Below are 21,025 nucleotides of genomic sequence, written 5' to 3' on the forward strand. Positions count from 1 at the left end.
ACTGTGGTGCGTGAGTCAGGACACATGTTAAATACCTTAATCTTATTTTATTGCAGGAACATTGGGTTCATTATTCGCTTCAGTCTACGATAGGTAGGAAAGTCCAGCGTAAATACGCAATGAATAACTATTTAACAGTGCCGTTAAATATTAATATTTTATATATAAATATATATCGTGAATCTGCCTTTAGGCAAGATAGCTGTGTAGGCCTACTGTGTATTGGGTAAATAAAATAGGGTAAAATGAGTGCAAATAACTCCATAAGTCACAATTAGTCCCTTACTGAATAAACATGACAACACCATTTGAATGTAGCTATAAGGACTTTATTAGGAAGTTATGCGGACACAAAAATGCCTCTCTCTTCTGAATGTTCTAAATTATGCTTTATAAAATATACAATTTTAAGGAAATTCAAATCAAGTGCTTACATGGTACTCTACTGTCTTTGATTATGATACAAATATATCTTAGGAACGACACTCGCTGGCTTTCTTTCTAGGTTTCCTCATATACCTTGCCCTCCATTTTCACATCCTCAATAGTGGCGCCACAGAGCTCCTCTAAAGTCATGTAGGTGTTGGACTTGGACTTCAGACTTTCCTCTGCGACATTTATTGTAATCTTTCTCTCCACGTTCCACTCTTTCCTGGGCTGAATATCCGGAAGGATGGTTCTATCTTTTCTGCAAGGAAAAAAGAGAACCGACACATTTTTTATGTAGTGACGAAGGAAATAATAATATATTTAATTATAATAATCAATAAATAAATAAGAATTATTTGTAAAAACTATATAAATCAAAAAAATATGTATTTATTATTATAAAAAAAATATATATTTTTTTTTTATTACATGTCCCAATAATTCATACTCTAGATTGATATTTATATCATTTATAGCAGCTTGCGAGTAAATATATGAATAAATTATTAAAAGTGTGGAATTGAAACTAATTGCGGGGTATCAATTAGGTTGGAATTTAGCAACGTACTGTAGCGGATCAAGCAAAGGAGTTATACCCCAGGGGAGCCCGAGAGGGAGGGAGAATGAGAACCCCATTTGGACGGATGCTAGGGTAATGACAAACGGCAACGGACAAACGATGATGAGCAGAGAGGGCTTTTGCGGCAAAATCTGCAAGAATCAGAGAGGGCTAAAGATTCAGCAGTCAAGGATGAAAAACAAGGAGCGACTGCAAGCACCACAATGCACAGGTCAAGCAGCTGATGAGACAGAGGACCAGAGGGAAGTCAAAATCCACAACATCAGGAAAGAGCTGAAGGGCTTGAAGAAACAACATGAGGATGCCAGTGAAGAGGAGCGGCCACCACTGGCAGAGCTTTGTCTCATGCTCAGGAAGAAGCTCCACCCCTTTGGCTTCACAAAGCAGCTCCTCGGGCAGAGACGCAGTGGACGCCTTATCTGTTCGTAGGAGGAAATCGAACAACATCTGCACACCACCTTTAGTGACCCCAGCAGAGACCACGAATTAGGGCAGTGAAAGGCTGTGTTAAAACCACCTGAGCCGGCTGAGGCATTTGACCTGAGGGAACCACTCTTGAAAGAAGTGCAGGAGGTGGTGAGGAAAGCAAGGTCAAGGTCAAGGTCAAGGTCAAGTCAGCACCAGGATCCAGTGGGACAACCTACAAGGTGTACAAGCACTGCCCCAAGCTGCTACACCGACTATGGAGGATCTTGAAAGTCATCTGGAGAAGGGAGAAAACAGCACAGCAGTGGCGTTCTGTGGAGGGAGTGTGGATTCCGAAAGAGGAAGATTCAAAGTACATCAGCCAGTTAGGAATCATCTCGTTGCTCAGTGTTGAAGGGAAGAATTTCTTCAGCATTGTTGCTAAGTGGCTGTCTGTTTTCTTCCTCAGGGACAGATACATAGACACTTCAGTGCAGAAAAGCGACATCCCTGGAGTATCAGGCTGCATAGAGCACACAGGCGTAATCACTCAGCTCCCCAGAGAAGCAAAGGAGAATAAGGGTGATCTGGTCGTGCTGTGGCTAGATCTGGCCAATGCCTATGGCTAGATGCCTCACAAGCTGGTGATTGAGACGCTGGAGAGGCACCATGTTCAAGCCGCAGTAAGAGACCTTATCGTGGATTATTACAGCGATTTCAGTTTAAGAGCCTCAGCAGGGTCTACAACTTCTGAGTGGCACAGATTGGAGGTGGGAATCATCACAGGTTGCACCATCTTAGTGATCCTGATGGCTCAATGAACATGTATGTGAAATCAGCTGAACCAGAGGGCAGGAGCCCCAAGTCCAAGTCAGGTATCCGACAACCACTAATCCGTGCTTTCATGGATGACTTGACAGTGACTACTAAATCTGTGCCTGGGAGCAGATTGATTGAGGGTTTGGAGAGGCTGTTGGGTCCTAGATCCTTGGTTTTGAAGAGGGGCAGAGTTGAGGACAAGTTCCGCTTCTCTATCACAGGAACACCGATCCCTACTCTGAGAAGCCGGTGAAAAGCCTGGGAAAGGTCTTTGACAGCAGCCTCAGGGATGCAACATCTGTCAAGAACATCTGCGAAGAGTTAGAGGGATGGCTGAAAGACATTGACAAAACGGGCCTGCCAGGAAAATTCAAGGCGTGGTTGTACCAGTTATGGATTCTTCCTAGGATCCTATGGCCACTGCTCCTCTACGAATTTCCAATCTCCACCATCTCAGAACTGGAAAGGAGAATCAGCCGCTACCTGAGGAGATGACTTGTCCCACCAGGACACCAGGACAAAGTCCTGGTGGGAGCAGTAGCCAGGGCAAGTGCTGGACTAGGAACCGTCATAACCCCCCGTTATGACAAGACTCGGGGAAAGGAACGGAGGTAACTTGTCCAGAACGAGGTGAGAGCAGCGGTCGAGGAGGAGAGGCCCGGCAGAGCAGTGGGAATGAGGCAGCAAGATGCCTGGACAAGATGGGAGCAAGTTGTGTAGAGGAAGATCACATGGACTGACCTCTGGCGGGCAGAGCCACACCGCTTCAGGTTCCTAGTCCAGGCCATCTACAATGTCCTTCCCAGCCCGTCTAACCTGCACTGCTGGGGTTTAATTGATATGCCCGCGTGCTCTCTGTGTCAGAGAAAGGGGACCCTCGTGCATATCTTAAGTTGCTGCCCAAAGGCTCTAGGGAAAGGCTGATATTGCTGGCGACACGACCAGGTGCTCAAGACCATCGCTGAGAGCCTTTGTGTTGCCATCACCTGCTGCCAGAAGTCCAAACCATTAAACCAAACCATCAACTTTATCAGAGCTGGAGAGAAGCCAAGTACAACACACAGACCAATATTAGGGCTTCTCAATACCGCACAAATTGTCAACTTTAAGTGGATTTAGGCAGGCAGCTCAAGTTCCTTCAGCATGTTGCCAAGACCTGACATCATCTTGGTGTCAGAGGCAACAAAGCACACCGTCATACTGGAGCTTACCATGCCATGGGAGGACCGGATGGAGGAGTCCTTTGAGGGGAAGAGGGAGAAGTACGAGGGCCTAGTTAGCGACTGCCACAGATGAGGCTGGAAGGCAAGGTACTTGCCGGTGGAGGTGGGGTGCAGAGGCTTTGCAAGGCAGTCCTTCTGTAGAGCCTACAAGGAACTCTAGCAGGAAGCACGTCTTAGCCAACCACCCGTGTCCCCCCCGGTCCCTCACCTCATCTCCCTCCCCTTCACCCCGGGGCACCCTGGCAAATGTAGTCCACTATTATCTCTGGGACGCTACACTGTCCCCACCCAAGAGGTTAGCTGTCCTTAGCAACCCATGAATCAAGTACAAAGTCGTCCCATGTTGGGGAAGCCGGCGCTGTCGTTGGAGCTTTCCTCCGGCAACAGAGGTTGGAATGGTCGCACGGAGCTGGTCCTCCACTCCCGACACCTTCCTGGTGGGAGCCAGGGGCTGGTAGGGAACAAGCCGGTCACTGTGGAGGGCCACCACCCGGTTCCGTTTGACCAGCTGCACCCTGTACACCACGTCCGACAACTGTTCCAGTACTGAGAAAGGCCCAACCCACTGACTCAGCAGCTTCTGGTCACTTTTCAACTCTTCCGGCGTACCGAAGCAGCAGAACATCTCGTTGACCAGGTGTTCGGCGGTGGTGGCGGTGGTCTTGTCGGGAACTGCGTACACCCATGGCCACATAGTGAAGTAGTCCATAGCCACAAGGATGTGGCGGTTCCCCCGGTTGGAGATGGGAAAGGGGTCAGGATGTCAACAGCCAACCGCCCCATGGGGGAACCCCACCTGAAACTGCTGCATCCGAGCTGTGAGCAGTGAGTTGGTCCCTTCTTGGCAATGCAGGAGTTGCATTAGTGAACGAAAAGGTCCACATCCTGGCGACATCCTGGCCAATTGAACCGAGACCAGAGTCGATGGAGGGTCTTGGTGACCCCAAGTTGAGCTAACCCCCCAGTGAGCTGTGGATAAGCTGGAGGATGTGGGCTGCAGTCTTTTTGATGACAGGAGGAAAAAGAGAAAAAAATGCACATTGCTTTCCACACCATTGCTAGATTTCCCAATGTGTCCAATGAGCAATAAAATCAATAATTTGGCTTTTTTACAAATATTTGATCAATCAATCCAATTTTTTGTTCACACAAACTTTGCTAAGAAGCCATTTAGAAATGAATCATTTAAAGAATCGATTGTGGTGAAATGGAGAGTGATCATACTCAATGGAGGGTGGTGCTGCGGGGTGGGACTGCAGGCGTTCCGCTACATACAGGCTGAGGAACACTCCAGGAACCAGAAAGGCACAGCACCATCCCAAACTCAGCCAAAACGCATTCTGCATTAAAATGAATTTTGTCAGAAGTTTTAAATCATACTACTGTTGGTACTCTTTCTCAGATATGTCTGTCCAAGGAAAAAGACAACTCGCTCACCCACGGGTCGATCACGTTCAGGCACACCGCCGTATACATATTTTCCACAGACCTGGCAACCCAATGGCAACCCATCACCTCATCTAGGATCTAACACACAGAAACAGAGTTCACCAGTTTACCAGCACACCACAGAAGCACCATGGGTCATCCATGCAAGGTGAATTAATCTCCTGTCAAGGTTTAAATTATTGTTAAAAAAAAACAACCCTGTGTTATGGACTTGTTGACGGCCATAAGTACGGTGGCCCTAAGAGCTCAACGCACAGCACCTAAAGAAAACACTTGCAATTAGACAAAAAAACAAGCAAATTACCAAAAACACAGCCGCATTAACAGAAAACACAACCACATTAACAGAAAACACAACCGCAAAAGTGCATGACGAAAGTGAGCCACAAGATTACGGAAGTGAGCCACACTAGATGCACTGATTTATCTTCAATAAAACATATTAAAATAAAATATTTTGCATCTGTAATTATCCTCCATCTGCTTCCTCGGTGCAATTAAGAATTGGAAAAAACAACTTTTATATTAATCCACAGTTTTTATTTAAACCATTTAGGTGCGATGCTCCAGAGAAAACAGCTCCTACCGGCTCTGTGATAGTGCGGGGATTTTTTGCGGAAGATTCAAATCTTTTGGATGAACGAACTGAATCACTTCCTGAAACGATCCATTCATCAGTCTGTTCAGTTAAGTTCTGAACGTGATTCAGAATCACGTTTCGCAGTGAGTATATATCCCTGCGAATGAATCAGTGATTCAGTTCGCAGGGATACACTCACAAGTGAGTTTGTGTTTTCTGTTAATGCGGTTGTGTTTTTCGATATTTGCTTGTGTTTTGTCTTTTTGCATGTGTTTTCTTAAGTTGTGGTGCGTTGAGCTCTCAGGGGTCCTCAGGGGTTCCACAGGGGTACATAAGGGATTTTGTGGCTTCTTTACCCACCGTGTGACGGACCCAGCCCAGGTAGCGCAGCAGACCCTGCTCTGCTTGCTCCAGGATGCACTGGGACACCTATGAAGGAGGGTCAACAAGGATGTAAAGCCTCTAGAGATGGTCGGAGAGTGGGAATCAGGAATTAATACAAATTTTGTCCCACCTTGTCAGTGATGCGTGGAACCTGGACACGCAACGTCTCTTCAGTTCTGTTGAAACCGCTCAGCGCGTTGTTGACGTAAGTCTGCAGGCGTGAGGCAAGATAAAGTGTAATAAAATTGTATTTAATTCACTTTACACTTATGGGAAAAATATTTGTCCAAAATTCGACATAAATGTATATTTCTACATAAATGTGAATATGTAGATATATTTGCATATGCCGTATATAGTACACCTGTATACTTGTTGTATACCTTCATTTTTGACCTAGATATTACTGCCTTTATTCAAATTATTTTCCATTGTTATCGACAAACAAAAAAGCAAAGAAAATTGAATATTTCAAAAATCCTATATTTTGCTCCTAGTTGTTCTGTTTGTTGTTGTTATTATTATGTCTACCCCTTCTAATAAAGCAAATAAACAAATTATAAACAAATGAACAAACAAACCCAAATAAAAAAATAAAATTGGTTTCAAAACAGCATACATATTGTTTCCTTCAGAAAATTAATTTGCATTCTCAAAAAGACACAAAAGAATGAGAAGAGAGAGAGAGGAGAACGCAGAGCACCTTGTACGTCAGACTGAGGCTTCTCAAGGCGCTGACTCTGCCGCTCATCTTGACCTAAAAGTGACAAAGAGGTGCAGAGTGGCAGAGTCACCTGCGTCTGATGACACCTCTTCATATGCAAGTCTCATTGTTTTGAATTCCAGACTGAAACCATTCCTACATTCCTTTGGTGCGATTTTCCAACCCAACCTCTAAAATCCACTTAAACGCACAAGAGTCCACTTTTTCTGACATTGCTACAGAGCAAATGATTAGATAATGTCAGATATTCTGCTCTGCCCATCAAGAGGAAGTAGACCTTGGTGTGGCAATGAGCAACAGAAACCAGTCGAAGCAGCGTGTGTCTCAGATCTCAAGGGCACTCGACGGATGATGATGATGATGTACTGAACAAAAACAAGGATGTGGTGGACCAACGGGGCGTGGCCAAGCCGCCGCTGCAGACAGGCGGTGCGGGCTCCCATCCCGGGGCCGCTCAGCTGCTGTGGATTAGGCGAATCAACGCTGATTCCCCTGATCCCAAAGCAGGAAGGAATAATTGTTTGTTTGTGCCCACAGTAAGGATCGGTGTGCAGGAGAGACGAGACGCCCAAGGCGAGAAAGGCAAACTGCCATAACAGACCGCGGAAACAGTAATTCCGCATGGACTCCATATATGTTGGCCTGCGAGCCCCTGAGTTCTTCTTTTAGCCCATGAGCCACTGAACACTTAATAAACACGCCACCCAGCACTGTTTCGCCTCCGTCTGCCTCCTCTTCCTCATTCCCTGGCCCGGCGCCAGTACACACTCTCAGAAACCATTTTCCCTAATATATACCAATCGGCCACAACTTTAAAACCACCACTAATAACCACTGATATTGTGTAGCTCCCCATTGTGCCGCCAAAACGCATCTGACCGTCGAGGCATGGACTCCACAAGACCTCTGAAGGTGTCCTGTGGTATCTGGCACCAAGACGTTAGCAGCAGATCCTTTAAGCCCTCTAAGATGTGAGGTGGGGCCTCCATGGGTCGGGCTTGTTGTTCCAGCACATCCAACAGATGCTCGATCGGATCAGACCCAAACCCCGACCATCCACATGACTTGACTGAGAAAACGTGATAACGGGCAACCATCTACCATTGCTCCACGGTGCAGTTCTCACTCACATGCCCACTGTAGGCGCTTTCGGCGGAGGACAGGGGTCAGCATGGGCACTCCGACTGGTCTGCGGCTACGCAGCCCCATGCGATGCACTGTGTGTTGGGACACCTTTCTATCATAACCAGCATGAACCATTTCAGCAATTTTGTGTTACAGTAGCTCTTCTGTGGGATGGGACCAGACGGGCTAGCCTTTGTTCCCCACGGGCATCAATGAGCCCATGGATGCCCATGACCCTGTCATCGATTCACTGGTTGTCCTTCTTGGACCACTTTTGGTAGGTACTAACCACTGCATACCGGGAACACCCCACAGGACCTGCCGTTTTGGAGATGCTCTGACCCAGTCATCTCGCCATCACAATTTAGCTCTTGATAAAGTTGCTCAAATCCTTACGCTTGTCCATTTTTCCTGCTTCCAACATGTTCAAGAACTGACTGTTCACTCGCTGCCTAATATATCCCAACCCTTGACCGGTGCCTTTTGAAGGAGATGATCAATGTTATTCACTTCACCTGTCAGTTGTTTTAATGTTGTGGCTGATCGGTGTATTTTGTGATGTAAAATGAAGGTGCAGTTCATCTGATCCGGCTGTCAGATCTGAGTACAGATTCGGTGTGAAGTAGACTTGACAGACGTCAAGTCTGGGTTTTTTTTGGTCTGTTTTGGGGAGTGTTGAGTGGTGTTTTTGTTTGTCATTCCAGTACTTGGACTATTCTCCGCTCGGCATGAAAAGGAAAACATACCGCGTCGGTCATCTGCTGACCCACGATATTGTGCAGGCGCCGGGCGTTTGCCGCCTCCTGTTGCAGAATGGCCTTAATCCCAGCGTTGTCCTGTGAGCCAACGCAAAAAGATAGAAAATCAACAAAGACTCCACAACAAGACGGCTCTTTTCACGAAATCTCAGCATAAGCTACTCACGGACAGTTCTGCCTCCTTCTCCAATTCATCGGCCAAGGCAGCAAGATCTCTCTCCACAACTGTTTTGTTCAGCTGAGGTTGTAAAATGAGCGTTGTTAGTGGAATAGGACCATCCCCCCACCCACAAATGAGCTTGAGGGAGACAAAAAACGTTTTTTCTTAAGTTTACCAGCCGTATCACTTCGTCATATTGGTAGCTCTCCAAATTCAACGCCCCGAACTTCTGCAGGGACCTTTCACCCCCATCGGAAAGCAGTTTCAGGTCCGTGACGTCCACCGTCATCTTCTGGGCGGCCTTGCTTAAAGCCTCCAGGTACTTAAGAGGTTAAAAGGGAAAAGCAGTCGTTTAAGGAAGTTGTATCCATTTGTAATATGGTTAGAGATCAATGAACGGAAAGAGAGTTGCAGGAAATGAAACACCTTGGTGGCATTTAGAAAGTCTTCCAGGTCGAATATTTGGTTCATCTCCATGCTGCAGAACATGGATTGGCCTCTGACACAGCCGCTGGAACAAAATAAATGAAAGAGAATAACAATGGCTCAGTTGCATGTGAAAATCCTGTCTGACCGGACAGGTATGGATTACAAGGTTTTGTCGATGCCAGGCCTCTTGAAGGCATGTCAGGCATAGTTTCACTGGATTACCAGCAGGAACTCACAGGTAGACAGTGGCGGTTTTGGGATGGATCTGCGTGGTTTGGTTCCCTGGACTGCCATTGAAGCTGGTGAAGAGGTCTTCCTGCCTGTCTAAGAACTTTGTAGTGATAAAATCATGTTGTTGGATAAAGCCTGTGCATTCAGTTTGAATTCAAGCAAAGTCAGGCCGGCCGTATTACTCCATTTGACCTAGAGATCTTACTGTAAAAATGCGTCCACGGGTGAAGCTCCTGCACCCCAGGGTGTGTGCGTTCCCCCCGAAGAAGAGAGCCACAAAGACCAGGATGATGAGGAGCCACGAGAACACACAGCTCAGCAGCATAGAACTTTGGGATGAATACAAAACAAAGCAATCGTGAAGGGTCCTCAAAGGGGTGCAGAGGCGGGAGAGGGGCATCGTGGGTACACAAATGGGGTCGTGGTGGAGTGTGCGGGGTACTTACAGTTGGAACAGGCAGAGAGCCGTGCGCTCCAGCCTTGTGTCTGGGAAGCAGCGGTACACAACCGGGTTGAAGAGAGCGGGCAGCCCGATGGAGACCGCGGTCGCCATCATCAGCACGATCAGCAACAACGCAGTGCAGAGTGTAATGGCCACGGCCCACCTGCAGAGGGCGCCAGAGGAGAGGACACAGTGAGGAACTAGGCCTGAGCGCAAAATTAGTAAAGGGGCAAACAGTAATATATATTTAATTATTTCGACATAAATGCAAAATGTCCTGAATATAAAAAAAGATTGTGGTGTGGGGATGGTGTGGTTTGAGCAGCCACACCAGAGTGGCTGCATGCCTGTCGCTCGTTGGTTGGTCTAACGAGCAACAGGTAAAACCCCCATCCCCACACGCACTCAGGAGAGGAGCCGCTGTTATGACACATGTCCATCTGCTCCTGTGCTTATTCCAACTAGCCCACTCTCTACAATAAACTGGTGTCTGAAACCCTGTTGTCTGTGTCTCTGTGACAAAGGTACTTGAAAACATTACTTGGGTGGCGTGTGGTAGGCGAAACTGCCGCCAATATTTAAAAGGATTACCGGTTAGTGCTTTTATTGAAATTATTTTTGAATTCCACTATTAAAAAGACAGAAACATTTGCAAAAACAAAAAATCTGATATTTTTTGTAATATTGTTCCTCGAGATGTTCTGTGTATTATTATGTGTAAATATATATGAATAAATAAATAAATATACACATAAATACATAAATAAATAAATAAGTGGGAATGGAGAGTAGCTTCTCTTTGACTCGTCAAGTACAATTTTTTTTTATTTAGCACAAAGCTTATGTTCATACCTATGTGTCACTCGATTGTCACTCGATTGTCAAAGGAAACACATTATAAAATCTGTGAAAGCAGTGAATTTATCCAGGGACGATTTTATGTAGAGAAGATTTCAATTTGGTCTTACCCTTTCTATGTCCTAAGCCTTACTTACTATGTCCATGTGCTCCATAATTAGTACTCTAATCAGAAATATATCATTTTAAAACCCACATCTTGGTGTGTTTTATCCTATTCCGTTTGTTATTCTTTAAATAATGATATTCTTTATTTTATGGGACTGTTATTGTGGAACTTGTGTATTTCAGTGTTTTGAACTGCGCATTTTTTCTATCAATAAATGAATAAGAAAAAATAAAGAAAAAAAACACTGAATTGTAACCGTTACTTATTGGGGGTCATCTAAATGCCATCCAGAAAAACCTTTCTTGGAAGTATAACTGAGAGGCATCAAATCCCTGTTGAAAAAAATAAGTAATGAAAATATGCCCTTGTCCTGCAAGGTCAAGATTTCTGGGCTGAACTAATTAACCAGTTCCAGCCAGAACAGCAGCTCTGTGTCCATCAGAATGAGTTTGTGTTCTATGCGTTTGTGACTTTTTGGGAGGGTTTTAGTGGTTGACGGGATAGTGGTGTGCCACGGGAAATAATATTAATTAAAAATGCTAAATTTAAAATGAACAGCGCATTGTAAATCCGTGAAAAGAGTGGCATTCCAGAATTCCACTGGGACCACAGAAACATAACCAGTCCTTCATTAGGCTGCCTCAGTGATGCTTATGTGTCTGGGACCCCAGTCTGAGATTTTTATTGTAAGATATGATTTAGTCCAAACTTCTATGCTGTACCTGTCTATACTATAGTTAGGGAGATACAGTAACAGCGAAACAAGGATCAAAACAATCATTATTTTACATTCTCTAACAGTGCTATCAGTGCTATCATCTTGTAAATGAATTTAGTCATTATGTTGGGGACCCCCTGGAACCTCTCGAAAGACCCCTGGGGGCTCCCGGACCACCTGTTGAGAACCACCGATCCACCTGACGTAGTCGTAGCGGTCCACAGGCCCTTTGAAACTCTGGACGCCGGTGCGCAGCTTGGTCACCGCCTCTCTGAAGGAGTGCAGGGAGGGGAACGTCCGAGAGGCGTTGGCCAGCGAGCGCTGGGTCTTCTGCAGCCCCGACAAGAAAGCTAGCAGCAAAACAGGACAATAAAAACAGAGGGATGACAGGTGGTAAAAAAGCAAAAAGCAAATGGGCAGAGGTTAAGTGTGGCAGTTGTTTCCAAAGCACTTAAGAACTTTCTTCAGTCTCACCTGAGGTAGACGGTGCAATTTGCTCGGAGCAGAACTGGGGGATGCCATGGAAGGTCCGGTTACTCTGAAAAGAAAATATCATCAATCAGACCAAAAATAATGACTGATTCTATGCCATGGTTTCCACCCCTCAAGGCAGTTTCCCAACCATATTTCTGCCAGGGCACACCTTTTAGAAGGAAAGAAAGCCACTGTCCTGTTGACCACTAGACACGCAGAACTGCACTTATTATTATGGCCTACTAATAGTGATACATTACTCGCAAACAATTCATTCATAGCAATCAACTCTTCAAAATGACTCGGGAGCCAAAAGAAAAATGGAATGTAATGGAACTAATCTTAGACAATGCCACCTGAGGCGTGCCCATAAGGAATGCTACTGAACAAACATTTTTTGGTGACAATCGCAACACAGCTAAACAATGCCCTCTGTCAGCAGCTCCACCAACAGTGAAAAATGCGGAAACCTGATAACACCGTCCAGTAGCCCCTACCCAAAATTGTCTAATTTCTGATCTGTACTTTTACATTTTAACATTATCTGAACCATGCGTGTGCACAATAACAAGATTCAAGATTCAAGATTCAAGATTTTTTATTTGTCACATACATATACATACTTTCATACATATATGCAGTGAAATGTAATCAACTATATACAGTGGGGCAAAAAAGTATTTAGTCAGCCACCAATTGTGCAAGTTCTCCCACTTAAAAAGATGAGAGAGGCCTGTTATTTTCATCATAGGTACACCTCAACTATGAGAGACAAAAAGAGAAAATAAAATCCAGAAAATCACATTGTCTTATTTTTAAAGAATTTATTTGCAAATTATGGTGGAAAATAAGTATTTGGTCAATAACAAAAGTTCATCTCAATACTTTGTTATATACCCTTTGTTTGCAATGACAGAGGTCAAACGTTTTCTGTAGGTCTTCACAAGGTTTTCACACACTGTTGCTGGTATTTTGGCCCATTCCTCCATGCAGATCTCCTCTAGAGCAGTGATGTTTTGGGGCTGTCGCTGGGCAACACAGACTTTCAACTCCCTCCAAAGATTTTCTATGGGGTTGAGATCTGGAGACTGGCTAGGCCACTCCAGGACCTTGAAATGCTTCTTACGAAGCCACTCCTTCGTTGCCCGGGCGGTGTGTTTGGGATCATTGTCATGCTGAAAGACCCAGCCACGTTTCATCTTCAATGCCCTTGCTGATGGAAGGAGGTTTTCACTCAAAATCTCACGAAACATGGCCCCATTCATTCTTTCCTTTACACAGATCAGTCGCCCTGGTCCCTTTGCAGAAAAACAGCCCCAAAGAATGATGTTTCCACCCCCATGCTTCGCAGTAGGTATGGTGTTCTTTGGATGCAACTCAGCTTTCTTTCTCCTCCAAACACAACAAGTTGGGTTTTTACCAAAAAGTTATATTTTGGTTTCATCTGACCATATGACATTCTCCCAATCTTCTTCTGGATCATCCAAATGCTCTCCAGCAAACTTCAGACGGGCCTGGACATGTACTGGCTTAAGCAGGGGGACACGTCTGGCACTGCAGGATTGAAGTCCCTGGCGGCGTAGTGTGTAACTGATGGTAGCCTTTGTTACTTTGGTCCCAGCTCTCTGCAGGTCATTCACTAGGTCCCCCCGTGTGGTTCTGGGATGTTTGCTCAGCCTTTTTGTGATCATTTTGACCCCACGGGGTGAGATCTTGCGTGGAGCCCCAGATCGAGGGAGATTATCAGTGGTCTTGTATGTCTTCCATTTTCTAATAATTGCTCCCACAGTTGATTTCTTCACAACAAGCTGCTTACCTATTGCAGATTCAGTCTCCCCAGCCTGGTGCAGGGCTACAATTTTGTTTCTGGTGTCCTTTGACAGCTCTTTGGTCTTGGCCATAGTGGAGTTTGGAGTGTGACTGTTTGAGGTTGTGGACAGGTGTCTTTTATACTGATAACGAGTTCAAACAGGTGCCATTAATACAGGAAACGAGTGGAGGACAGAGGAGCCTCTTAAAGAAAAAGTTACAGGTCTGTGAAAGCCAGAAATCTTGCTTGTTTGTAGGTGACCAAATACTTATTTTACAGAGGAATTTACCAATTAATTCATTAAAAATCCTACAATGTGACTTCCTGGATTCTTTCCCCCCATTCTGTCTCTCATAGTCGAAGTGTACCTATGATGAAAATTACAGGCCTCTCTCACCTTTTTAAGTGGGAGAACTTGCACAATTGGTGGCTGACTAAATACTTTTTTGCCCCACTGTAACTATATAATAACTATAACTATATAACTATATAACTAATAACTATATAATACAAACTCTCATCTCTTGACCTGATATGTGCATAAGTATATTTATGTGGCATGCTGGATTTGTAATAGGTCCCTGTTTAAGGCTTCTTTCTTAGGTTTTCATTTGGATCTATTTTAATTGTTATAGATATAAAATTACTTATCCCCATATCCAGGACAACCGGCTATAAGCTCCTTATTCTTTAACACCTGGTCTATTGATATCCCTGCATATATGAACATGATATCAACTAATAATTTAGTTGTGGTTAATTTGATAAGCAAGACGGAATGGGTATAGTGCCCACTCTGCACAAAACCCAGCAAGCACCATGATATAATTTATCTATAAAAGCCATCTATGATTGGGATTATATATATATTTTACTGTACATATGGCCATCATGTTTTGACTCGTCATAAATTCAAGTTCAAGTTCAAGAGATTATTTGTCACATACATATACATACGGTCATACAGTACATATATGCAGTGAAATTTCATGACACCCGGTGATTACATACAAAAAGCTCAATAAGCTCTAAAAATACTAAAAAATACCAAAATGTGCATAATCAACACAAGGTGCTCGCGCAGGCAGCCGCAAGGGGAGGTGCCACAATCGCGATTCTGGGTTCTATAATTATATAATAGAATTAATTGACTGTGTTGTATTAAATATACATTTAAATCCTCCTAAATGAAACTTACCTGAACTTACGTACCTCCAGCACTTACCTCACAGAGTAGAAGTCCTGGCTATTACAATTATTAGAAGATATTAAAACTTGGTCAATATACACACACACACACACACACACACATAAACACACACACACACACACACACACACACATACATATACATATACATATACATATATATATATATATATATATATATATATATATATATATATATATATATATATATATATACACACACACACACACACACACACACACACACACACACACACACACACACACACACACACACACACTAAAGTTGGACATCTTGAATAGAATAGCCTACTGTGTAAAAAGTGCAAGAATATCTTTGGGTGTTTTCAAGAGAGATAAGACAATTACGAGCCGAAATCAATATCCAGACGGTTGAACCAATTTGTCTTGATAACCACACATTAACTTTAATTTGTGTGTGTTTTAATTGAATAAGTTGCTCATTCAAAATTCCTTTCTACAATGGACGCTGCATGTGTTTTAGACACCATCAGCTCTATTTCTATTCATTCCTATCCAACTCAAGATCCGCCTTAGTAGTCTTATTATTGAACCAGGATGTCCGTTCTACCCACCTATTCCAATCAGGGACACTTAAAATATCCCAATTTAAACCGGAAAATGAATGCGCAATTGCCCATGTATTCTGCTTATTCAGCATGGCTATGGCTGTAATTGTGATAAAAACTCAGTTATTATAGGATAAAAATACTGTGCCATACATGTCATACACTGTATGTCCATCCTCCATCCAATTGTATTCTTATTTACAGAATATAGTTCCTTATAACGCTATATATACTCTTTTCCCCCTCATTCAACATTTCCCCCAAACACTTATTAGATGTATGTTATCACATCAGCGAAAGCCTTTTCCGGGTGACAAAACAAATCTGTTCATCCTTACTTGCTCGACAAGGACACTGAAAATACTCTTTGGGGGCATGGCGTCCAGCTTGTCCTGCACGCTAGGAATCTGAAATGACAAATTTGGAGTCAGATCGGGTGGGAGGCTCCATTCATTACAGGCATTGTGTGTGTGTGTGTGTGTGTGTGTGTGTGTGTGTGTGTGTGTGTGTGTGTGTGTGTGTGTGTGTGTGTGTGTGTGTGTGTGTGTGTGCGTGAGTTTGCGTGCGTTAGAGACTAATCGTCCAAGGGTTGGGGGGAATTAGGGCTTCAATATCAATTCAATTTAAATGACTGAAACTAAGACCAAGAGTAGAAGCACAGAAGTAGAAGCGAATAACATAGTCAGTTAACTATTTTGTTGTGATATATTAGTGTGTGCGAATTAATCAAAGCAGAAGAGGTACCTCGGTGTAATCTGCGTCTGTCTCCAGGTCGCTGGAGTCGGGGATGCCGCACCCGGGGCATTTCTCCAGATTCTTCAAACGGCCCTCCAGCTCTTGCAGCCCCTTCTCTAAGGTTTGCTGTCGGCTGCTAAGCGACAGTCTCATCGTCTCCATGATCTGCAAGTTGTCAATGCTACCGCTTGCATCTGTGGGGTTATGTAAGTCAATGTTACACAATTATTACACAGTGCTGTGGAATGCTCTATTCTGATTGGTCAATTAGGCTGTATCGGAAGCATTTCTGATACTGGTATTGGAACAACTCTATTAATATTGACCGTTATCACGGGCATGCCACTTCTCCCTGTCTGTCTTTACGTCTCTTGTGACTCAGTCACGCCGCCTACATTCTAATGCTGACACTAGCTTGTGGCGCCATCTTATGATGCTATATAGAAACTACCATGGAAGACTTAAAGAGATGAATGCGGATGTGTCCAATTTCAACTTTACAACAGTAAATAGGTCAGTCATATGTAGGAAGAATAGTTTGTTACGTGGTAGCAGTGTAAGCTACATTCTCGTGGACTGTTTTTTTAGTGGATGATCTTAAACTAAACATACTCCTTATGAAATTGTTCAGAATCATTCTGTCTCAGTGTTTCTTTCATTTAGTAATTAGCTATGTAATAAGCTGGATAATGGGCAGCCAGGCAGTCGTTATTGCAAAATAACCCCCACGGTGTGATCAGGGCATGTATTCACATCCCTCATCATCACTCCGCCGACATGCTGATGCTGTCACCCGCTAGTGCCGCCATCTTGTGACGCTGCATAGAATTTAAGAGATGAATTACGGATATGTCCAATTTAACAGTAATACCAGTAAATTGGTTCGTAATTTGTAGAGGAAAGTTGTTTTTTTGTAGAGCGAATAGTTCGCTACTGTACATTGCAGCGTTATCTACGTTGTTGTTGAACTATATTTTCCTAAGCAGAAGCTTTTAAAAACGAGTACATTTCAAATATATATTCCATCTCATTGTATTGTTTTATTTAGAAAGTAGCCATATTTAGCAACCCGCAGTGCATGAAGTGGGCCGGTACTCACTAATATGCAGTACCCGGCACTTACACGTTTTACTCTTTGGTGTACCGGTACTTTTTCTTACGGACCAGCACTCCTCACAAGCTGCCGGTGCTCTGTTCTGTCCTCTCAAGTGGACGTATAAAGTGGACGTATTGTAAAATATATCATAGTTTATTGAGTCGGAGAACACTTTTTCCTTTAATTATTAGAACGCACCAGCAGCGAGCTCCTCGGCTCGAGCTGCGAGCTCCGTGACGTAGGCGTCCCCGTTACCCGTTTCTCCAAACAAAACAAATAAAAACAGTGTGTTTTTATTTCTTATGTATTTATTTTCCTCCATTTCCTAATAGAACAAAACAAAAAAAAGATCTGTGCGCCCTGTGCCGTGCCCTGACCCGCCAAGTGTTATATTTTATAAGAGCATAGCATGCAAGACACAATGTCCAATTTTCTACAGGTTGCTGGGTAAATTCCGGTTTTGTTGGGACTTTTGTTATATTTTTAACTATAATATGATTTGTTTACCTAGCTGATGATGATAGAAATGACGATAGACGTTGAAGTATGTCAGCTAGGGAGCAATAGGCACACCCTGGTGTGAAAGGGGTGTTTCCAAAACAAAAGATCATAAAAACAACACACGTTTGTTTTTTTTGTTTGAAATAAGACCGGTCTGCCACCACGATGACACTGCAATGCCTCTGACGTACAAACCTTCTACTGCGGAAGACAAATTTGCGAGAGCTTTCCGGAAATCGTCGCTGAGAGACGCGATTATTGCCGAGCCGATGACGTCGTCCACCTCTGTAAACACAAAGCAACGCACGCTGCTCAGGATACAGAACACTCACGGAACGAAAACCAAAGACCCACAATTTTTATTTACCATTTATGGTCTTTGAGAGTTCAGATTTTGGAATTTTGTACAGTTCTGTGATCGATTCCATTTTCTGTGGGGAAAGGGGAAAAAAAACGGTCAAATTTTAACTTCTCCTGTGTGTGTGTATATACAGTATATATACTTATATACTGTGTGTGAATATAATGTTAATAATAATAGTAATAATAATACATAAAAAAATAAAAATACATCACAAAACAAATAAACAAACAAATACATAAAAAAATAATAGTAATAATAGTAATACATCCAAAAATACATTACAAAATAAATGAAAATAATAATAATAATAATAAAAAAATTATAAAAAAAATACATAAACAAACAAATAAACAAACAAATGTATATTTATTTATTTATTTATTTATTTATTTATTTGTTTATTTATTTATTGTTTCATATTATGTTTATGTATGCTTGACATGGGTGATGTTATGCTTATGACACAAAAGAAAATCTGTCTCAGAAAATAGCAGCATGCCAGCAATAATATGCGTAATAGATAGATAGATAGATAGATAGACAGACAGACAGACAGACAGACAGACAGACAGACAGACAGTTAGACAGACAGACAGACAGACAGACAGACAGACAGACAGACAGACAGACAGACAGACAGACAGACAGACAGACAGACAGATAGATAGATAGATAGATAGATAGATAGATAGATAGATAGATAGATAGATACTTTATTGACCCCCTGAGGGTTAGGGTTAGGTAAATTTCAGATATGAGTTATGGGCTATAATATTAGCTATTACCTTTTTTTCGAAGGATTCACTGTCATGTTTGTCAGGATGTTCAGATATCTCTAGATCCACTTCCCCTCATTGTGTCCTACCTGGGGAATGGAGCGCAGGCCGTCCTCGATGGCGCCCATGTTGGCGTCAAGCTGCTGGAGCGCGGGATGCATGTTGTCACGGGTTCGGTCGTTGGTCGAGAACGCTAGGATCACCCCGATCCTACACACATGCAGAAATGAAACAGTTACACAAACTCACTGTCTGAACTATTGTATAAGGGGCCACAAATGATCAGTTTGTTTCAAATAAAAAGAGAAAGGAAAATGGTTTGGGGAGATGGGGGCGTTACAGGAGCAGGAGCGTGACGAGGATGATGCATCCCGCCGCGGCGACATCCCTGTGATGACGCCAACCGGACAAATGGTTGTACAGTCTGAAGCGGCCGCCGCTGTGGAAATGCCGCCACGCCAGGACACCGCCCACTGTGGGCATGAGCAGCAAGTAGAGCACAGCCAGGATCAGACACACCAGGTACCCTGCCTGGTACTGCACCAGCTGTGGACAGGAACAGCAGGTCACACACACACACACACACACACACACACACACACACACACACACACACACACACACACACACACACACACACACACACACACACACACACACACACACACACACACACACAAATTGGTCAATACTGCATGTGACATCATCAAATCCACTGTACTAACAACTGAGAACACAGATTAAAATAAATGTACTGTATACAGTATGTGGCACCATGAGGGGACAAAGCCCTCATGGTGGACATGCCCTCCTTCTGAAATATGCTGCAGATGAGATTATACTGCGTGAGAAGAAACAGCCAAGACACATTCCTGGTGATAAGGTTGAAAGGCAGTCATTCACCACTCACATCACGAGTTAACTAATTCCACAGATAATTGACGTCAAAGATTATTTAGAAAAAAAAATGAAAACACAAGAAATGTATAAATAACTGATATCAATTTTATGTACCTTAGCCATGTCTTGGTGCTCATTCCTCAAGGCTTTAGAAACAATATCTGAAACAGAAAATGATAATAAGCATCATTGTGGAACAATGATTCTCAACCTGTTTTCATCTGAAGGACCCTCAATTTTATACGCATTAGGTCACAGATCCCCCTTTGATAACATTTTGCAACAAAGCAACAAAATGATGTTACAGTAGATATTATTTAGTCCAAATTTCCATGCCTTGTCTATTGTTATGGCGATAACAGCTCAAAGCAGCCATTATTGAACATTTTCTAACTGAAGTTGAACACTACTAATAATTTTGCTGGGGACCCCCTCACGAGGCGTCCCTTAGGGGGGTCCCCGGACCTCATGTTGAGATCCACTGACCTAACTTATACCTTTCTCTTATAGATCTTGTATCTTTTTTTTTTTTGGTGCTACCTTGAGGAAAAGGATTGGGTTGCACGACTTGGAGGAAGGAGCGGCCGAAGCGGTACAGGGGAATGAGTCCGTCCGGAGAGCGGCGCACCCGCCGGACCAGAGGCTGCAGGAGCGACGGGAAGGGCGGCGGGTCGCTGCCGGCGCCGGGGCAGCGCGGAGCGGCAGCGTCCGGAGAACCGAGCCCGAGCCAGGCGGCGAAACACAGAAAGACACCGATCCAGTGGCCCCGCATACTGGCACCCTGCAAACGAATGATGGAGTGAATGAGATTAGATGATAAAAAATAACGAATAAATAAATAAATGAACAAATAAATAAATAAATAAATAAATAAAACTTAAAAAAAGGGAGAGCGAGACAGATATTTGATGAATGATGCCATTTAAGCACAAAATGATGATTATGATTATTTTTTTTATTATTGTCAATGATAATAATAATCAAAGTGTATTTAATGAAAAATATAAATAAAGTTTCGGGTCACAAATTATGCCAAGATTTTTTAGTCTTGAACTACTCTAAGCAATTCTCAAGCAACTCTCAAAAGAATCGTCCCAATTGTTAAAGGCCACTTTCATATTAAACTTCGACTTTATATCGTCGACAA

At 43.4% G+C, this 21,025-nt stretch overlaps 1 protein-coding gene across 1 annotated transcript; it reads right to left on the reverse strand.

The window, feature by feature from the left end:
- Positions 1–501: 501 nt before the first annotated feature.
- Positions 502–20,650, reverse strand: LOC307233100 (prominin-2-like; the record flags this gene model as incomplete). The annotated part of the gene is made up of 23 exons (XM_080004313.1): positions 502–688; positions 4,681–4,796; positions 4,894–4,983; positions 5,846–5,914; positions 6,000–6,080; positions 6,573–6,626; positions 8,465–8,554; positions 8,643–8,714; positions 8,812–8,958; positions 9,063–9,147; positions 9,302–9,396; positions 9,502–9,625; positions 9,743–9,901; positions 11,623–11,773; positions 11,898–11,961; positions 15,845–15,913; positions 16,251–16,435; positions 18,034–18,123; positions 18,206–18,269; positions 19,068–19,188; positions 19,319–19,524; positions 19,993–20,039; positions 20,419–20,650. The coding sequence occupies 23 exons, from the start codon at positions 20,648–20,650 to the stop codon at positions 502–504; spliced, it is 2,598 nt and encodes an 865-aa protein (XP_079860439.1).
- Positions 20,651–21,025: the final 375 nt, after the last annotated feature.

This window comes from Zeus faber (assembly GCF_960531495.2).
Source record: "Zeus faber genome assembly, chromosome: 7".
Taxonomy (NCBI): Eukaryota; Metazoa; Chordata; class Actinopteri; order Zeiformes; family Zeidae; genus Zeus; species Zeus faber.